The following is a 19,120-nucleotide window of genomic DNA, read 5'->3' as shown; positions in this document are numbered from 1 at the left end:
CGGGTCCACGTCGGAGGGCAGGGGACACGGCGAGTCCCCGTTCCTCCCGACGATGGGCCAGGCCAGCCTCTGGCCAATCAGAAAGCTCCGGCTACAAGAGGTTGGAGCTGCTTTTCCCAGAACTTTCCGGCCGTGCGGAGGGAGGGAGGTTAAATGATTGACATCTCCTCCAACCATTAGCAAAGCGGCATAAGCTTGAAAAGCAGAAGCTACTACGAATTGTCTTGCAAGAAAGGTTTTTAGCCCCGCCCCCTCCTCCCACTGGCCTCCGAAAGCCTTTGGGGTGGGAGGTTTTGGTAGCAGCCAATCGAGGGTCAGCAAGAAGGCGGAGGAGGCGGAGCAAGCAGTTGCCCCGCCAGTGTGTTCTTGCGCGGTGCTTGGGGTCCCAGGGTGGGGTTCACGCGTCCTGATGATCCCCACTTGGCAGGGGCTGGGACCGGGACGCGAACGGGAGCCGTGTCACCTCGCTGGCACCTTCCAGGCGACCTACTGAGGCCTTGAGCCGGGCCCCATCTGGGGCTCCCCTACGCCCCCGCCCCACCCCTAGCGCCAGATAGCAGCCCCCTGTGCAGCCCTGAGGGTCCAGGCCCTATCTGTCCCCGTCCCCAGCGCCGCCACAGGCCCCAACGCCTCTAGCCGCCGCTCTTGCTCTTGGTCCGTGGAGGTGGTTGGTTACCATGGTGAAGCTGGCAGCCAAATGCATTCTGGCAGGTGAGTCTGAAATTTACAGTGTCCGGAGTCCAGAGACCTCCTAAGTTATCGATAGCTTTTGTTCAAGTAAATTGTCTACCCAGTTTCCCTTTCTCTCCCCCAAAGGCGAGTTAATGCAATTACTCATCGTGTAAATTCTATCAGGCGTGGGAGAAGGCTCTTGCAGAGCACACTGGTAGCTCCGGCCGATTTCCCGGCTCCCTGCCTGCTCTGAGACCTCCTTCCCCGGTATGAGCTGTGCTCAGGAGGCAGAGACTCGTTCAACAGCAGGCTAAGCACACCAGAGGTGCTTCAGCTAACGCAGTGCAGTACCCCAAAGTCAGGCATCGGTGACTTTGGTAGTCTTTTTTTAATGGAGGTTTTTTCCTTCCCCCCACCTCTGATAACAGGGATTAGAGACAGTGCTGTACAGTTGACCACAGTTTGCAAAAAGTGCACGAGTATTAGACGATACTGTGCTGCCCCACGCTCAGGGGAACGGACATGTCGAATCCCCCAAAGGCAGGAATCTTTGCTTTGTTGACTGACGCATCCCAAGCACCCCGAACAATATCTGGAACCTAGTAGGTCCTCAGTGAACATCTGTAGAATGAATGAATATGTGGCACTCACATTTGTGGCGTTCTCTTTGTACCCAGCTGCACATTTAGAAAAACATTGGCCTGGATTATAGACCCGGGACCACAGAACACATGTACTTTATGGAGTCTTTACTGCCTGCCAGGCACACGTATTTCATTTCATCCTCACAGTAGCACGCTGGGGTAGATTCTGTATTCTGATCTTACTGAGGCACTGAAAGTAAGGTCTCTTGCCTAAGGTCACCCGTGGTGAAGGAAGATCATGGGAAGGATTTCAACTCCCAGATCTGCCCAACTCCAAAACTTAACCTATGTTACTCTTGAAACCTGTGACCTTTCCAGGGTTCCTTGACCAGCTGAGGAAAGAAGCAGTGAGAAATTATAAAGAGAAAAAAAGGATTCTTTTATTATTATTATTATTATTATTATTCATCTCTTCCAGACTGAAACAGATATTTTTAATGACTTTTCTAATTTGGAAATAAAAGGGCCGCATAGAAAGATAACTGACAACAGCAACTCAAATCATACTGGAGCAAAAGAAATTAATGGCTCTCAAGAGAGTCTCTGCTTTCCAGAGCACCAGGGGAGGCAGTGTTGTGCAGCAAAAATAATTCTGGCTGTTCCTCTCATTGCTGTGTCCTCTTGGACAAAGCACTTCTCTGTGCCTCAGTTTCCTTGTGGGTAAGGTGGGAATGTTTTTATTTTCTGAAGTTAGTTTTTTTTTAATGGGCTTCTCTCTCCGACTGTTCTTTCCTTATTTCTTTTTTCATTCAGCTTCCATCATGGAGCTGACTTACTGAACCCTTTCCATGCGCCAGCTCTGTGCTAGACCCTCGCCTCAGCATCTCACTGAATCCTCACACAGCTCTGTGGGCTCAGCATTATTATTGTCATTGTCATTTACAGATGGGGCAGCTGAGGCCCAGAAAGGTTAAGATATTTGCCCTGGGTCACACAGCTGCATGTGGCAGAGCTGGGATCTAGACCCAGGTGATCTGATTTCCAGGGCTTTGTTCTTAGCCCCAAGCTGTACTATCCTCCAGCCTCAATTCTAGACTCTTTGCCCTTCTTTACACCCCCTCCCTCAGGTACTGTTCCCCTGATTCCAACCACTATCTGAGTGATTCCTGAATTCCAACCTAGCCCTCAACCTGCAGCCCCCTTTCGAGGCCTTAAGGGTATCATCTCCTCTTGGAAGTTTCCAGGGACCAGAAAACCTCAGCACAGCGAATCAGCTCCACCCACCACTACCCACCACATTCTGGTTTTCCACCCCACCCCGCCTCACACACACCCCTCTCTGGTTTTCTTTGCCTTTCCCCTCACAGGCCTACTGTTTAGATTGAGCTCATCTGCCTTTTTCTTCTCACATAACTAGTCATTAAAGGACCTGGTATTCAATTCAAGTGCTTATTCATTCAACAGATTTTTATTGAGCACCTACTAAGTGTAAGTCCCCATTTGAAGTGTGGTGGGAACACAAGGATGAGTCACGCCAGCCTCTGCTCCAGGAAGCGCTGAGATGTACATAATAACTTACAGTGCAGCGCACAGAATGGACTGCCCTCCGTGTGCCAGATACCAGAGGAATACCTCGTGGTGCATCTGCTCTTGTGCTGGCTCAGCTCAGGAGAGAAAACAATGCTTGACATTTATCTACATGTTATTTACTTAAAAACCACTTAACTGTTACTCAATATACATTAGGCATTGTACGTATTAACTAGTTAAGTCCTCATAACAATTCTGTGAAATAGGTGCTATTATCCCCATTTTGCAGATGGCACAACTGAGGCCCAGAGAGAGATTACTGACCCACGGTCACACAGCTTGTCATGATGGAGCTAGACTCAGTGCTCTAAGTGCTATGATTTATTGCCTCTTGATATAAGTTGTTCTGACATCAGGTCTCATGCTAGCAGCCGTGAGCCACATTAGCCTCACAGGCAAACACAAAGGAGGGAGAGATGACCTTCGGTGGCTGCGCACAGAGTACACTGAGCTGGGCCTGGCAGAGAATGGGCAGGATTTGGACTTGGGTTGGAGTGACCTGGGAGGTTGTATTGAAGGGATTTTCAGAGATCAAAAGAATAGGTATACAGATACTGAATTTTAATGTTGTACGCCGGAAATTTACATGTTATTAACAATGTTATCGCAGTACAAAAGGAAAAATATATTTGTTACACACATACACACACACACACACACACACTGGGAGTGCAGAGCGGAGATTTTGTGTAAGGGATATTCAGGGTCAGGGGTTGACCAGAGAAGAGGGTTATGGGGGGGAGTCCTTGGCGGGCTTTGCAGGACAGCGACAGGGTAAAAGGTTATGTTATGAAGGTCCATCTGCTGGTGCCGAGCTCGGGGTGGGTCAGAGCAGGGCGAGTACTAAAGGGGAGAGGGCTGGTTGGGAAGTGCTTTCAGGCAAGACCCAGGCAGGAAAACAGAAAACACATTAGGCATTTCAACAGAGAAGTGTTAATATACGGAAACGGTCCAGCAGGCGGGAGACCTGAGACAGCAGGCGGAAAACACTGAGATGACACGGAACTGGGAGGTAGAGGCGGGTTGCCAGAAGCTTGAAGAAGAATCCAGAGAGCAGGAAGCAGACCTCAGAGGAGGCTGCCCAGCTCGCGGGTACCTCAGGAATTCAGTGACCAGCGGGAGGCCCGTCCATGCCACAGGTCCCTAGCACCCATTGCCCACCAGCAGAGACATGACTGAACCGATTTCAGAGCATCCTGGGGGTCTGTGTCCTGAGACCACTCCTGGTACCACAGGGCTGCAGAAGCCAGGGTCCAGGCAAAATGCAGAAACTGCTCTGGGTGTGTCGGTGCAAGGATTTCATGCGGGACATTAATCCAACACGGAGGACTGGGAAGACAAACAGGGACAGCAAGGCGGCACAGAGAGTCACTGCAGGAAGAAGCCTCACCCCAGGGCTGGGGACAGAGGGCAGAGGGTGGTGCTCAGGACCTCGAAGCTCAGGAGGACCCTGGGGAGCTGAGAGGCAGACCTTGGAGAAGGTGCCACTGTCACACGGTCATACAGCTTGTCGTGATGGTATCTCTGAGGGGGTGTGGAAAACTGGTCTGAGAGTACAAAAAACAACCGAAAAACCTGGAGACGGCACTAAGTAGTGCTGCTGGGGTGAAGGCCATCGCCAGGCTGCTGCCAAGAGAAACAAGCAGACGGGAAGGAGCAAGTCCGGCTGCCCGCCCGCCTTCCAGCCTTTCCCCGGAACGCGCATTGGCAGAGCTGGACAGGAGGCACCTGGCAGAAGAGAGTCGCGTTTGCATTGTCCCAGCCCCAGCATCACAAGGCAAGGCCCGGACAGGCGGGTTAGGGGCTGCGACAGAAGCCCGGGCATGAGGTAACCAGGGCAGTGTCAGCAGTGACAGCCGAGGTCGTGTGGCTGGAGTGAGGAGACTGAATAGGGGAGGAAGGAGGAGGGTCCGAGGTGACTGTGGGTGAAGTCGGGACAGTGAGAATGAATGGTAACATCACGAACAGAACAGGTGAGACAGTGGGGTGAGACTGCTCAGGACCCGGGCCACAACCTGAGCCCGGCTGCAGACAGACAGATTGGGTGAAGGCCCGTCATTCCGAAGGAGTGGCGGCCAAGGTAACGAGAGTAAAGGGGACAGAGCAGAGGGGGCAGAGGGCCAAGGACAGACCCACAGGGTGCCCAGGTTTAGGAGGCAGGAGAACCAGGCCAGGGTGACCGGGGCCACTAGGCCGGAGGGCTCAGGAAGGTGGAGACTGCTTCAGGCTGACTTAGCCTTCAGAGGCGTCAAGAGCTTGAGGACTGAGAAAGACCACTGAACTTGGCGATTCTGAGGTCACCCTTGCATTGTGCCTCTGCAGATGTCACCCTTAGTCAAGCGGTGCCCCTCCCTGCCGTCACCCCCAGGCTCAGCCTGCCCACTGATGAAGCCACTCATTCATTCTTTCCTCGTCTCCGCGCGCCCCAGACGCTCGGGTTCTCAGCTTGCGCTGTTTGAATTTGCACTTGTCATCTTGTTGCTCTGCAAACGTGTTTATCGGCTTTCTCCCCACTGCTCGATCCCTCGTCAGCCGACACAGGAGGTTTTCCGTGAGTGTGGGTGACTCTGACTGGCAGTGGGAAGAGAGAAATATGAAATTAACCAGAACACATCTGTGGGGAATTTCACAAGCGTGAAGAGCCAATTTCCAACCGGATTCAGAAGTCAAACTGGAGTCGGGAGGGTGGGTGCTGCCAGCGCGCAAGGAGGGCCATGCGCTCTCTGCTCTGAGATGGGCGGGGACCCCCGCAACTCCAGCCTGTGCTTGCCGCCAGGGTTATGGGAGGCTGCAGTGACGAGGGCCTGGGGCAGAAGGGTCCCTGAGCTCAAGGAGAGGAGTGGGGTCTGGCTGAGAGCATGGTGTTGGAATCCCAGGGAGGTTTCTCAGCTTCCCTGGGCCTCAGTCTCTCCTTCTGTTAAATGAGGTTAATGATAGTGGGGGAGGCATCGAATGAGACTGTGGGAATGGGTTCAGGAGGAAGGCTGCACATGTGTTGGTTCCCTCGTAAGACATGGTGGCAAAGAGGAAAGCAAGACCTGAATAGCTCACTCAAACCTGGAGGAATTAACATGAAATGAAATGCCACGAGTAGTCAAATCATTGTCTCACAAGAGAAAATTATAGGTGAGAAAAGTCAAAACTGAAAAGTGAACAGATAACTATGTCTGGTGTCAAATGGGTACTAGATTTGTCGGGATGATCACTTAGCAAGTTATATAATGTCTCATCACTGGGGTGTGCACCTAAAACTAATGTGATATTTTATGTCAACTGCAATTAAAAAATAAAACATGATTTAAATTTAAAAAAGAAAAAAGTGAACAGAGCGGGAGGGTATGGAGAAATCAAGTAAAGAGAGGCATTGAAGCCGCTGTGAAATAGGGAGCGAAGGTGAAGAAATGGCACCAAAGGGTGCAGGTCAGGGGGACCCAAGTGCCATGGTGAGAAAGCGGAAAACAGGCACCCTGGGGAGGGAGGGAATGGTGGGGAATCGGTGTAAGACTCAGGGTGAAGAAAGTCTTGCAGATGGAAACAGGGTGCGGAGCAGAGCCATCAGCGGGGAGGGAAAGTGGGGAGGGCACAGGGCAGTGATGGGCACGGCCTGCCGCCAGCACCCTTGAGGACACGGGGGGGACTCCAGATTAAATTGCCTCCAACAGTCTCATGAGAAATCCAGATCTCAGACTGAAACTGTGACATAAACCTTCAGTTTTAAGGTACCAATTTATGGGGCTATCAACTAACAAAGGAACACCCAGGAGATAAACCCATTGGGTGTGAGGCGAGCTGCTGTTGCAGATAGACTTGGCCCCTGGGAAGATGGACCCTCAGTGGTCACAGATGGGCACACCGAGGTGGAGGGGTAATGTATCACCTAGAAATGGATTTTAGGGTGGCAAGTGGAGCAGTTTTGTTTCCCATAAATGCAGAAAACCTCAACTCCCACATCCACCAAAACAACAAAACAAAAACTATGCAGGCTCCTAACTATGGAAGCTCTAAACTCAAATTGGTTCAGTCGGTCAGCTGAGCCTGTCAGTCTGTACCTGGTCGCACCTGCTTACCCTCAAGACATCAAAGCAAATTCCAGTTAGAAAGGGACAGGTTTTCCCATCGGGTATGTTCAGAGGAAGCGTCAGTTCTGTTTCCAGGGCTCCAAAGCCCTCCGTAAGCTCTGTTACCTTCTGGGTCAGTTCTTTTAGATGAAAGGTTAGCCTTGAAGCAACTTGACTCTGGCCACCGTGGGTTTGGGAGATTGGTCTCATGGACCCCATGCCCTGCCAGCGACCTCAGAGCAAGCTCCCATGAGAAGTACATTTTCTCTGAAAACTCTTTGAAGCGTTTGGTTTCTAGACTAGCATTCTGGAGTGGGAAGTCCTCGAGTCGGATTAGGATGGCAGCCAAGTCTGTATTGTATGTACTCTGTCCCACAGGAGACCCAGCAGTGGGCAAGACAGCCCTGGCGCAGATCTTCCGCAGCGACGGAGCCCACTTCCAGAAGAACTATACTCTGGTGAGACAGGGGAGCCATCAGCGGGCCGGGCGTGCGGAGCAGAGGGAGAGAGCCCCGAGATAACTTTCAAAGTGCCTTAAGAAGCCCCCAGAGGTCTGACAAGAGGCTGCTTGAATGGCCACGTGCGAAGTGTTTTGCCACAAGCCTCAGGGCGTGGGTCTGTCTGCAGAGCAGACTAGCCAGTGGTCACTTTGTCACCACGCACGGCTCACTCTTGGGCAGGGAGCTGGACAAGACTAGTTGATCCTCTATGACTTCTGCACCACAGTGAATCCAGAACACGAACACTTAATCTGGGGACATGTCTCCTAGGCATCGGGTGCTTGGCGTGTCCTCCTGAAACATGCCTCCTGCACCCTCTGACACACACGTCTTGGTTTTCCTTGGCAGACAACAGGGGTTGATTTGGTGGTGAAGACAGTGCCAGTTCCTGACACAGGGGACAGTGTGGTAAGTGGTGCCCTTAACCCAAGGGAGCTCAGTGCCCCTGCAGCAGGGCCCTGGGTCTCCGTGGTCACCATCGTCCTCCCTATGAGAGACGTGGTGCAAGGACTTGGCCTAGACTCATCTGAGCGTTTGGGAACAGAACTGTGGAGCGAGAAGCCTCCTAGGGAGGGGGAAGGAGAGGAAGGAGAACTGAAAGATGGGCCCTCATAGAACTTATCAAGATTCTCAATGTGGGTCCCTCTATGGGACCCACACTCCTGAAATTGAATTGCTAGATGTTATGTTTGTATGTGCTTTCTGGGGAGAAAGTTTAAGAGTCACCAGATTCTTACAGAGGTACATAAGCAAAAACAGTTTTAAGTACCCCTGATGCAGTGAGAAGGGACGAGTCAAGAGCACAGGTAACCGGTGTGCAGCTCAGATTATGCCATTGGTGTTCGGACAGCATGTGCCAAGGTCGGAAGCCAGTCAGGGATACCCAGTGCCCGGAGGGAGCTGAAGGGGAAAGTTTGGGGAGACCCTGGGCGACAGCAGACAGCATTGGGGAGGGCCTCTCCCACAGGCTGGCTGCAGTTTGGACCAGGGCACGAGGGGTCATCCTGCGTCTTCCGTCAGAATCACAGCCTGAGCCATCCGGAGTGATGACAGACTGTCCTACTTTACACGCCTTCCCAGGCCTACTCAGTGACCTCCTTTAAAAAGAACAGTTTTAAGATTTGAAAATCAATTTGGTTAACAAAGTGCAGAGTGACCTTTTGGAAACCAGAGCACTTGTCAGCCTGTTTAGCATTCTGTTCTGCCAGGTGGGAAGGCAGCTTGTTCCTGGTATTTTTGCACTTGGGGTTAGGAAAGGTGAGAGCTGCACAGAAAGTGCTGGTGGTGTGGGAAACGTCCCGCCTCGCCAGGATTCTGGAGGTCGCTCCTCTTCCCATCACCATCCTCGTGGCCCCGGGGGAGGTGCAGCCTCTATGAATGTGTGTGCACGTGTGTGCACCTCACCAGGAAGCCAGGTCTGGTGAGCTTGGGGCAGTGCCACTGACTTGCAGCCAGTGCCCGCCCCCTCTAGCCCCCCCCACCCTGTGTAGACATTCTTGGGACACGCCTTTCTGATTTTAGGAGCTCTTCATTTTTGACTCTGCCGGCAAGGAGCTGTTTTCTGAAATGCTGGATAAATTGGCAAGTAGCATGTGGTTTTATTTCCTAACCACCACCATCTCCCTCAAAAGGTCCCCCCTTATATTGCTCTCCCAGAAATACCACTGTGTCACTCCACTCTGGCTGCCGAGAGAAGCTATGGTAGCAAAATTCTGTAAGGGGCACTCCTCCCAAGCTTGGGACTGTGGCCTCTTGGCAAGTAGGAGTGCCTCGTACCTGTGATCCCCCCAGCTCTGAATGGCCAGGTTCCAAATGCACCCCAGCTGTGTGGGGCTCAGCCCTCCAGCCGCCCACTCTGGGGCCTCACTTCTTTTAGCAACTCCCACCTGATGGTCCTTTCAGCCCTCCTCCTCAACCTCCCAGGACAGGAACACACATTTCCTTCCCTCCGGGGGTGGGGTGCCCCAGAGGCCCCATCACGAGGCTCACCTTCCCAGGCCACACCCTGGTCCCATGGGCTTGGCCTGGGACATGCCCCTGCTGCCCAGGGCTCCTCGTGCCCATCCAGCCATCCTCTCAGGATCCAGCCCGCTGTTCTTTCCCAGGTAACAGTTCCGCTAATCTGGGCCAGCGAGCTAATTAGAAGGGTTAAGCTCTCCAGAGCCCTCCGCTGCCTTTCCAAGAACGGCTACATTTTAATAGAAACTGTTTTCTGCCCTGTTTTTGGTTTTTGTCTCAGAGAAACAGATCTAATGATGGGAAGTTCACATAGGGCTGGCTTGATACATCAATTCATGTTTGCTACATGCCTACCTACTATGTGCATGGCTTGGCACTGGGTGCTGCCCTACCAGGCAGAAGGGAGGATGTGCCTGGCAGGTCAGGGCCCCAAGCAGCTCACACCCTGACTCCAGCCTCCCACCTCCAGCTCAATCCTCGGACTGTCATTCGATGAGGCCTGGAGGAGGAAGGTGTCTCCTGCATGCTCATGAAGGGTGGGGTCAGTGTGGTTCTAGTGCAAGTTCTCGAGCTGGTCTGTGGAGTGAAGGGCGAGAGAATCATTGGTTTATCTATTTCCCCATCCTGCTGGCCTTCAGGAGCCAGGGCAGCCTTGGGGATAGGGAGGTGGGCCCTCCAGAGCAATTCTGGGCTGACCTTCCAAGGAAAATTGGAGGGGAAGGATTCTCCCTCACACCCTGGGAGGTTACAACACCCCAGAAATAAACCAGGCTCTCATTGCGCAGGGTGGGGGTCTCCAGAGACCAGGGCAGGGCCACAAGTCACATGCATCACAGCCTGAGCAGGGCTATTCTAGGCCCTGTGCCAAGCAGCAGGATGCCCTGGGACTCTGAGCAGCCCCTGAAGGCGACCGCCCTGAGAGCATAGCCCTGGTTCTTGGTTGGGATAGTGGTCTGGTTTGGAGTAGGGCTTATGCACTGCAGGAGCAGCAGGAAGCACCCTCCACATTTTGAAAAGCAGCCTTTATAAAGGAGATGCAAGCAAACAAGCATCGGTGACTGGCCGATGAAAGAAAGGATGCTCTTCCAGGCTGCAGAGCAGAGAGGCACACCAGCTTGCATAATAGAGGGCCATCAATAAGGATGAGAGAATGAATTCCTGAGGCCAGTGGCAGGAAAAGCGCCTCTCGGTAGAGAAAAGTTGCAGTCGTGCCCTAGTGTAGAAAGCATATCTGACCTGGGCAAGTTGGTCACCCTACGCTGCAGCTGCGCAGTAGGAACATGGACACCAGCCCAGCCAAGTTGGGCGGTTTCTCGATGATGCCCAGAGTGCCCAGCAGAGAGCCTGGCATGGATGTGAGCCCTGGCCCTGGACTTCATCACTGCACCTTCCCCGCCCAGGAGCCTAGCCCTCCATTCATTCCTTTGGGTGAATTGTTTCCTTCTGTGGGTGTGGCTTAGTTTTCTGACTCATGTGGCCACATGTCCCTTCCCAGATTTTCTCTCAGCCTTGAAGTCACTTTCACTGATACTGACATGTGCTCATCCTGTCCCTCTTGTACAGTGGGAGAGTCCCAATGTCCTGTGTCTCGTCTACGACGTGACCAATGAGCAGTCCTTCAGCAACTGCAGCAAGTGGCTGGAGAAGGCCCGGTCACAGGTGCCAGGCACCTCCCTCCCAGGTAGGAGCTGTGGGCATCCGGGTTTGCCAGTGGCACCTCAGTCCTTCAAGTGCAAGAGCACAAGGTCATTGCAGAGCTGGCTGTGGGTGCAAAAAGGGGGTGCCCTGGGCTTTGAGTGTGATGGCCCAGCTTGTACACAGAAGCCTCAGTGAATTCCCACACGCCTCTGATCTGTCAAACAGGCATGATGACACCCACCGTGCAGGGCTGTGGGGACACTCCAGTAGTAAAGGGGAAGGGGCTGTGATAGGAATGTGAGCTGTTATTTCTGCAGAGCTAACCCCGGAAGAACTCCTCATTTTCTCCTGTCTGTGGGGCACAAGTAAACAGGTCCTGTTGTCACTTCTGAATGCTTTAAATCAATTTATTTTTCATTCTCATGTGAGATCAACAAATCCTCCTCATTAAAGACCAGGAAAAACGATCTCCAGAGACAGGCTCAAAAATTAGCTGCAGCTGATGCAGCTGGGGACAGATCTAAATTACCTCCAAGTCCCTGACTCTGAGCTCAGTCCTTAGATTAGTATTAATGACCATTTTTAAAGTTTGCTCCATGAGCTAGGAATTGATCGAAAATACTTGCATAAATTTGGCCCTCGCCTTCAGGGTGCTTGCAGCCTTAAGGCGACAAGGCAGACAGATAGATACACATGAAGTCTAGAAAAAGGGCCACGTAGAAGCTGTGTGTGCAAAGCAAAGCCCACTCTGCTGTGGCCCGTGGGGTCATCACAGTGTCCCTGTCTTGCTCACCACCTCGAACCAGGCAGCCTCTCGGACAATCTTTTAGGCCCCTCAAAGTCAGTCTGCTTGCTCTTTTCCCTCCAGTGGGCCTCCCAGGCTGCCAGTTAAATGTGGTGCTTTGGTTTCTTTTGAGTAGGTGTGTTAGTGGGCAACAAGATCGACCTGGTGAGCAGACGAGTGGTGGAGTCAGCTCAGGCCCAGGCGTGGGCACTGGGCCAAGGCCTGGAATGTTTTGAAACATCGGTGGTAAGTGCCTCCGATTGCTCGGTTTTTCACATAACCTCATGCATCGTGTTGTTACTCCACCATATGCAGAGTCGAATTTGGAACTGATGTTTACATTCTTAGCCCAAGATCATTTCTCAGTATAGCAAGAGTCACTTGTGCATTTCAATAAAGCTGATCAGCCAGCCAGCCCCGGGAAACGTTGTATCTCAATTAGTGAAAAATACAAGTGGATTGTGTTCAATGTCAGTGACGCTAGACATTTGCATGAGATATTGTGAGTTAGGTGCTGCTGGAACATGACTTCACAGATCCTCCCTTTCAGTCCCGTGCACCAGGCGCTGGTCCCCCAGTTCCCACTTCCACGAGGAGGTGAAGTGCCTTGCCCACAGTCACGTGACTTTTAGAGGGTGGGACCAGGACTGGGATCCATAGCTTCTGGTTCCCATCTGCAGTGCCCCTCGCCAGGGCTGTTGGGAAGACCTGTGGGCCTGGCACATCCGTGGTTATAACATGGACCTCACCCCTGACCTTTTGGCCTCTGGATCTGATTCTCTGGCCCTTCAGAAGAGTCCGTGGGCTAATTAATAAATAGCCTGGAGGTCGTTTTTACTTAAAATCTACTTAAGCCATAGGCAATTCTGTTGCATGTAGGAATCTTGACAGGCTGATGCTGAAGTTAGTGGCTGTGCGGCTGTGAACCCCCCCCCCCAAAGGCATGCTTCCTGGAGAGCACAGTGAGGTGAGGCAGGTGCTCTGAGCCCCCAGGGTGAGTCGCAGATCACCTAACCGCTGGTGCCTCGGGCGCCTCACCTATCAGGTGGGGACAATAAGCCCTACGCCGCACGGAGTGGGTGTGAGAGTGAAGTCAGGCGGTGAATACACACTTAGCACAAGTCACAAGTCTGGTGCACAGCCAACACTCCGCAAAAGGGAGCTTTTCCAAAGTGTAAGCATTTCCCCCTAGCCACTGTATTTATACTGCATTACTGACTAAGTCGTAGGTTGTACACACGTAAATGCACTCTTGCCTCTGGCCCAATCATCACAATTGCTCAATTAATGAAGTCCAAATTGGCAAGCTTTTACTGTATAGAGGGGCTTTTACCCAGCATGCCCTTGAGCAAAGCAGAGCTGAGCTGCACTCACAGCAAACATTTTAGTTTTCCCTTCCAATATTCCCCCTTGTGAAATGCCTCCTCGCCCCAATGTCCCATACTCCCCAGAACTCAAAAAGTAACACCGGAGGCCCCTGGGTGCTGGGTGTAAACTCTGCTCGGCTGTTTGTTGCCTCACTGTGGACACAGGTGGGTATAAATTGTGCCCGCAGAGGCTGCAGTTAGCACTTGGTATTAACTGTGCGAGTTAACTAGTCTCCCCTGAGGCAGCTTGGTTAAGAAGGCTATGATTAAAAAGGAAATGTAGCCTGGCGGTTGAGTGTCGACCTATGATCCAGGCGATCGCGGTTTGATTCCCGGTCAGGGCACATGCCCGGGTTGTGGGCTCGATCCCCAGTCGGGGGCGTGCAGGAGGCAGCCGATCAATGACTCTCTCATCACTGATGTTTCTCTCTCTCTCCCTCTCCCTTCCTCTCTCTGAAATCAGTAAAGATATATTTAAAAAAAAAAAAAGAAAAAGGAAATATAACCAAACTCTTAGACACAGGCAAGTTTTCACACCAAGCCCACCTCCTCCGCTCCTTACTGAATGCAGCGCAGGGGTCTGGCGGACCTGACGGTGGTGCCTGCATGGTTACTTGACTCTCTTTTTTTATTTTTAATTCCATCCCCAGAACTTACACATCTTAAAACTGGAAGTGGTTGCCGTTGACCACCTGCACCCATATTGCCCCCACTCATTCCCACGGCCCCTGGCAGCCACCAATCTGCTGTTTCTGTGAGGTCTTTTTCTTAGATTCCACACATAAGTGAGATCATACGGCATTTGTCTTTCTCTGTCTGACTGACTTCCCTTAGCATAACGCTGATTTCCACAGGGCCCACCCCTTGTCTCCACATCCTCGCCAGCGCGTTTGCCTGCTCGGTGGTGGCCACTCCAGCAGGCTGCGGTGATGTCTCACTGTGGTTGGATTTGCACCTCCTTGATGATTAGTGACGTTGAGCGCCTTTTCGTGTGCTGAGGGCCATTTGAATATTTTCTTTGAAAAGATACCAACTCAGGTGCTGTGCCCATTTTTAATCACATTATCTGTGTTTCTGCTATTGAGTTGTCTGAGTTATATATTTTGGATGTTAACCCCTTCTCGGGTGTGTGGTTTTGAATGTTTTCTCCCCTTCCATGGGTTGCCTTTCCTTTCTGTTGACCATTTCCTTTGCTGTGCAGAAGCCTTTTCATTGAAGGTGGTCCTGCTTATTGGTTTTTGCTTTTACTTGTGTTTTGGTGTCATTTCCATAAAATCATTGCCAAGATCGATGTCAAAGAGCTTTTTCCCCAATGTTTTCTTCTGGGAGTTTTATGGTTTCAGGTCTTAAGTTCAAGTCTTTAATCCATTTTGAGTTGGTGTTTGTGAATGAATGGTGTGAAATAGGGGTCCAGTCTTTCTATTTGACATTGGCCTTGCCTAGGAGCTTACGCTCCGCACAGCCAAAGGTTCCTGCAGGTATGACAGTTACTTCTCTTGTGTCCGACTGGACAGTGGCAGCTGCCGTGTCCCCAGCAGTCATGAGCCTAGTGCAGATGTTCCTCGGCTACAGTCCAGCCATCCTGAACCCTCTCTCTGCACTTACTGCCACCTCTGTCTCTCCTCTTGGCCAGCCTGTTTCCTCCATCCTGGATTCCCTTTGCTAGAAAGTCCGGGTAACTTTCTCCACCAGAACCGGTTTCCTTTGTGCGTTTCTGCCACTCGGCTGGCAGGGTGGGCAGGCTGCTCTCCTCACACTGGGGAATCTGAGTTCCAGGCTGGGCTCCGCACAAGCCCCTGGGCCTCTGCACCCGGGCCCGGCTGCTGTCTGAACACTGAGCTTGGTGACTCTGGAACATTCTTTGCTTTGGAAATTCTTCCATTCATTGGGGATAGTTCATTGCCTCTTACCGAGGCTGTACTTTTGCCAGCAGCCAAGGATTGTTTAAAAACAGGTTCAAACCCAGCTCCGCCACTGACAAATGTGTGGCTTTGGGCAAGTTACTTCATCTCGCCGTGTCACAGGTTCCTTCTGGTAAAAAGGCACAATGCTAGCAGCCTCCCAAAGGGTGTGCAGGTGAAATGAGGCAAGTGTGTGAGGTAAGAGTGAGTGTGTGCCGGCTCTGGTGACACACACAACACACCAGCCTCTTCGTCCTGTCTCCGCAGAAGGAAATGGAAAACTATGAAGCCCCCTTCCAGTGTCTGGCCCGGCAGTTCCATCAGCTGTACCGGGAGAAGGTGGAGGTTTTCCACACGCTGGCGTGAGGGGCTGGGCGCTGCGGGCCTGCTGGCCGCGGCCCCGTCTCCTTGGAAGACGAGAGGGGACGGAATTGCCTCGGCTCCTCCAACCTGTCACGACATCTTCAAATAAAATAAGGAAATACAGAAGCAGCAGCTCCTTCCGTTCTTGGCCAGGGCAGCCCAGGTTCTAGAGCAGCCCTGGGAGCCAGGCCGGGGGCCTGGGCGGGCCTCCCTGTGGGGGACGGTGCCTGTGAGTGGGTGGTCCCACCCGCCCTGGGGGCCTTCCCCTGAGAGCAGACCCCACAGCGCCCAGAACTGCTTACAGTTTGCCTCAGGGCTGGGGGACTAAGGGGCTGACTCTCTCCTGACTCTAACACATTGGGCCTTGCTGCCTGACCTCTGTCCAGATGCCTGGGATCCCCCGCCGGGACCACTGTCACCGACAAAACAGTGCCCTCTGCCGGCCTCCCAGGTGCCGCCTCTGAATAAGGGGCCAGCGCCTCCCGGCTGCCGGGAACCCTGAGCACCCAGGGAGCCAAGAACCAGGCCACTTTTCTTTAATGGCCCGCCTCCTAGGGAGCCGGGCAGCAGCCATAACTCTTTGTACTGAGCCTGTTTTCCATCCTGTCTCCGCTGCCAGATTAATCTCCCTAAACACTGCTTCCACTCCTCTGATTAAAGACCCACAGAGGTTCCTCACCACCCTTTACGTCAGCTGCAGCCGCAGTTTGGCATCAAAGGCCGCCTCTGACTGTCACCCTCACCAGGGGTCTCGGCTTCTCTCAGTTCCAGAGCCCTGGAGGGCTCCATCACCTCAGTCCCACGCCTCGAGCCTTGTGGAGTGGGGGACATGGTGCAGGGAGTGCCAGCTGGGGGGCAGACAGACCAGTCTGCCCCAGCAATAGTGACGGAAGTGGCTCTGGTGACTATGGCCTGTCGTGTCTCTACATGAGCTCAGCACATTACACGCATTAGCTAAGTAAATCTTTACAGTGCAGAGTCTCATCTCACTTTACAAATGAAGAACCAGAGCCAGAGAACTCAGTGACTTAGCCCAGGAGTGGCAGAGCCGGGATCCCGGGAGCCAGAGCTCAGCTCACAGCTGCCCCCGCGCCCTTCTGGCTCCTCCCGAGCTTGCCCAGGCCTGGAGAAGGTGGAGGTCTTTCATCGGCAAAGGGTGACCGTTAGGCTGCCCTTCAAGGTCACTGTGATGAATGAAATGACAGGTGAAAGACATCAGGCACATGGTGTCACCTAGGTCAGGCCCCTCCCTTCCCCCTTCCTCTTCTGGTTGCTTGTGAGGTCACTATAGCCACAGCAATCTTCCTACTGAGTCCTTCTTTCAGAAGGTAGCGCCGAGGGCCGGCAGTATGCCGGGCGTTTTTCTAGGCACTAGCCATGCCAAGTTGCCAGTCTCCTGTCATGTGTGCCAGGAGGGAAGACCTACAAAAACCAAGGAGACCTGGAGGGGACGCTTCCAGTTGCCCCAGAATCAGTTACTGGGAACTACAGCTGTGGACAAAGAGATGCTAAGTAACCCACTTCCTAAAGAGATCACAAAGGCTGGGGCCAGACACCTTCCCTGTGGCATAATAGAAGGTGGCAGAATTGTCCCTGGCACCAGAAGCCACCCCCAGCCCCTCGCTCCTTGCTCTTCCCTGTTTATATAAGAATAATGAGTGGTCAAGAGGGAGCGAAGGCAGACATGGTGTTGATGAGCGGGGACCACTCCCTCTCCTACCCCAACCCCAGAACCAAGCAAAAGATGTCCCATGAGACTCCTGAGACAGAGGCCGCTGCCAAGAGGAGGCTGGCACCTCGTGCCCCAGCTGGATGCTCACTGAGCTGCAGAAACCTGGTGCCAACTGCAGGCACAGGGTAGTGAGGGTGTCCTTGGGGAGCTTGGCACACAGCCCTGGGAATTGGGGGAACTCAGTGGGGAGAAGCCTGCACCAGCAGCAGGAAGAGCAGGTACCCCCACCTCATAAGGAACCACAGGGAGGGGGTGTCACTGGGCTCTCAGGCAGCTCCTGCTCCCCGCAGGAAAGGTCAGGCACTGTTCTACTGGCGGGGCTGGGGGTACAGCTGCCCACCCCCAAGGAAATGCCAGCCACGGAGGCTCAGCCCCGCAACAGTCAGGCACCCCCATCTCCAGGGAGGTCACAGCAGAAGGAGCAGCCTGCAGGGGGAACAGAGCACCCACCCCTGGGGAGGCACCCAGGGAGAGAGAGATAAAGCTCTCCCTTCCCCACTTCTGGAGAGAAGCTTTGAGCCAAACCTTGGAGCTTTGAACTGGCCTGGGCTGAGTTTTAAAAATAAAAGTGCCTGAAATGTGTTCAAATCAGCCTGTCATGAGGGCCCAGCAAGAAGGGGGACTCGTTCGAGTGTGACAGAATGAAGCAATTAGAGAACGTAGGATGAATTAGGCTTGGAGCCCACTGAGTCGAGATTCCTCAATAAACTGGTTCTACAATAACGAAACAATGGAGGTTCTTTCCGACCCTGGCAAGTGCCATGCACACAACAAAATGGACCTGTGATGGGCAGTGATTCACAGCATAACTAGGTTGGGTGAGCATGGAAAACTGAGAAGTGACATTGGAATTAAGGTCTGACAACCACGTGGCCATCTGGGGGACAAGCTATCAGCAGCAAGGACAGCAAGTGCAAAGGCCCTGAGGCGCGAACAAGCTTGGAGAGTCCGGCAGCTTCAGACCAGTGGAGGTGTTGGTGTGTGTTGGGAGCAGGAGGTGAGGTGGGCAGGGCCACGCTGGCAGGAATCTGGATTCCATCACAAAGGCCGCAGGATGCCAATGGAGGACTCTTGGCTTCTATGTCCTTGTAGTGCCCGGCCGGCGCAATTTTGGAAACATAGTAGGTGGTTCTTAATTACTTCATCTCCCCCCAAAATTACTGCACTTCTCTAAAGAGCTCAGGAAAGACCTCCCTGAGAAGGTGACATTTAAGATTTGAGAGAGGGCAGAGTGACTGGTACCCCTGGGCATGGTTGGTTCATCGGCCCCTCAGAGGTGGGCCGTGAGAGCAGCGGTGGCCCAACTTCCATCTTCTACTTTCTTTCCCCAGTGCCCACCCCTGGGACTCAGCAGATGAGCACAGACTGTGTGTTTGGACTTCGAGGGGTTACAGAGTTGGGAGGGACTCAGGCCCTGCCCTAGAATCACCTACAATCCCTGGAGGAGAAAGCTGAGCCAACACTTGACTTCTGCACCCAGTGGAACCCAGAAAGCACCCCTGCCGGGGTCTCCCAGCTGCGGGAGGGCACGGAGCCAGGAGCTCCTGCTGTCTCCTTCGGGATTGAGGAGGAAGCTCTGTTCACTGCTCTCCACAAGCTCTGGCTTCCTTCCCTCCGGGAGGAGTGGCTGCTCCCTGGCTCTGTGGAGCTGACCCTCTGCAGTGTCCTTGCTGCCGGCTGACACTGCTGGGGTTCACCCACCAGGACAAAGAAGCCCAGGTGAGTGGGAGGGGGAACAGCGGGCAGGCTCATTTTGGAGTGGGTGTTCAGAAATGTAAACCAGTTCCCCAGCTCAAACGATGCCTCTGCAACACTCAGGCACTTTTCTGTACTGGGGTCCCTGTTTGGATGTGGATAGTGCAGGAGCAGCCCCCAGAGGTGGTCCCCAGACCCAGTGGTTCATTGTGACACTCCTTGCCATGAGAGCCAGCCCTGTAGATTCCCATGGCTGGGAAGGTGCATTGTTAGACCA

The 19,120-nt window shown here is 53.1% G+C and overlaps 1 protein-coding gene across 4 annotated transcripts; it reads left to right on the top strand.

The window, feature by feature from the left end:
- Positions 1-382: 382 nt before the first annotated feature.
- On the top strand, positions 383-15,542 carry IFT27 (intraflagellar transport 27). Of its 4 annotated transcripts, none has more exons than XM_016222650.2 (7): positions 383-711; positions 7,283-7,362; positions 7,753-7,812; positions 8,926-8,985; positions 10,927-11,044; positions 11,922-12,031; positions 15,321-15,542. In XM_016222650.2, exons 1-7 carry the CDS (start codon positions 678-680, stop codon positions 15,417-15,419), a joined length of 561 nt encoding a protein of 186 aa, XP_016078136.1. In that variant the 5' UTR covers positions 383-677; the 3' UTR covers positions 15,420-15,542. The 4 variants fall into 4 exon arrangements, with proteins under 4 accessions (XP_016078136.1, XP_016078129.2, XP_016078142.2 ...); XM_016222643.2 differs by lacking the exon at positions 383-711 and adding an exon at positions 5,173-5,397; XM_016222656.2 differs by lacking the exons at positions 383-711; positions 11,922-12,031 and adding an exon at positions 5,174-5,397.
- Positions 15,543-19,120: the final 3,578 nt, after the last annotated feature.

The sequence above is a fragment of the Miniopterus natalensis genome, chromosome 2 (assembly GCF_054644295.1).
Source record: "Miniopterus natalensis isolate mMinNat1 chromosome 2, mMinNat1.hap1, whole genome shotgun sequence".
Classification (NCBI taxonomy): domain Eukaryota; kingdom Metazoa; phylum Chordata; class Mammalia; order Chiroptera; family Miniopteridae; genus Miniopterus; species Miniopterus natalensis.
This window is presented reverse-complemented; position numbering and strand designations above follow the sequence as displayed.

What these genes read in the sequence shown, in the direction of transcription:
- IFT27 (XM_016222643.2), top strand. Translation starts at nt 5,232, where the DNA reads ATGAAGCCACTCATTCATTCTTTCCTCGTCTCCGCGCGCCCCAGACGC. An exon ending in GCCGACACAGGAGGTTTTCC is followed by an intron (nt 5,398 to 7,282) that starts GTGAGTGTGGGT and finishes TCTGTCCCACAG; the next exon opens with GAGACCCAGCAGTGGGCAAG. An exon ending in AATGTTTTGAAACATCGGTG is followed by an intron (nt 12,032 to 15,320) that starts GTAAGTGCCTCC and finishes CTGTCTCCGCAG; the next exon opens with AAGGAAATGGAAAACTATGA.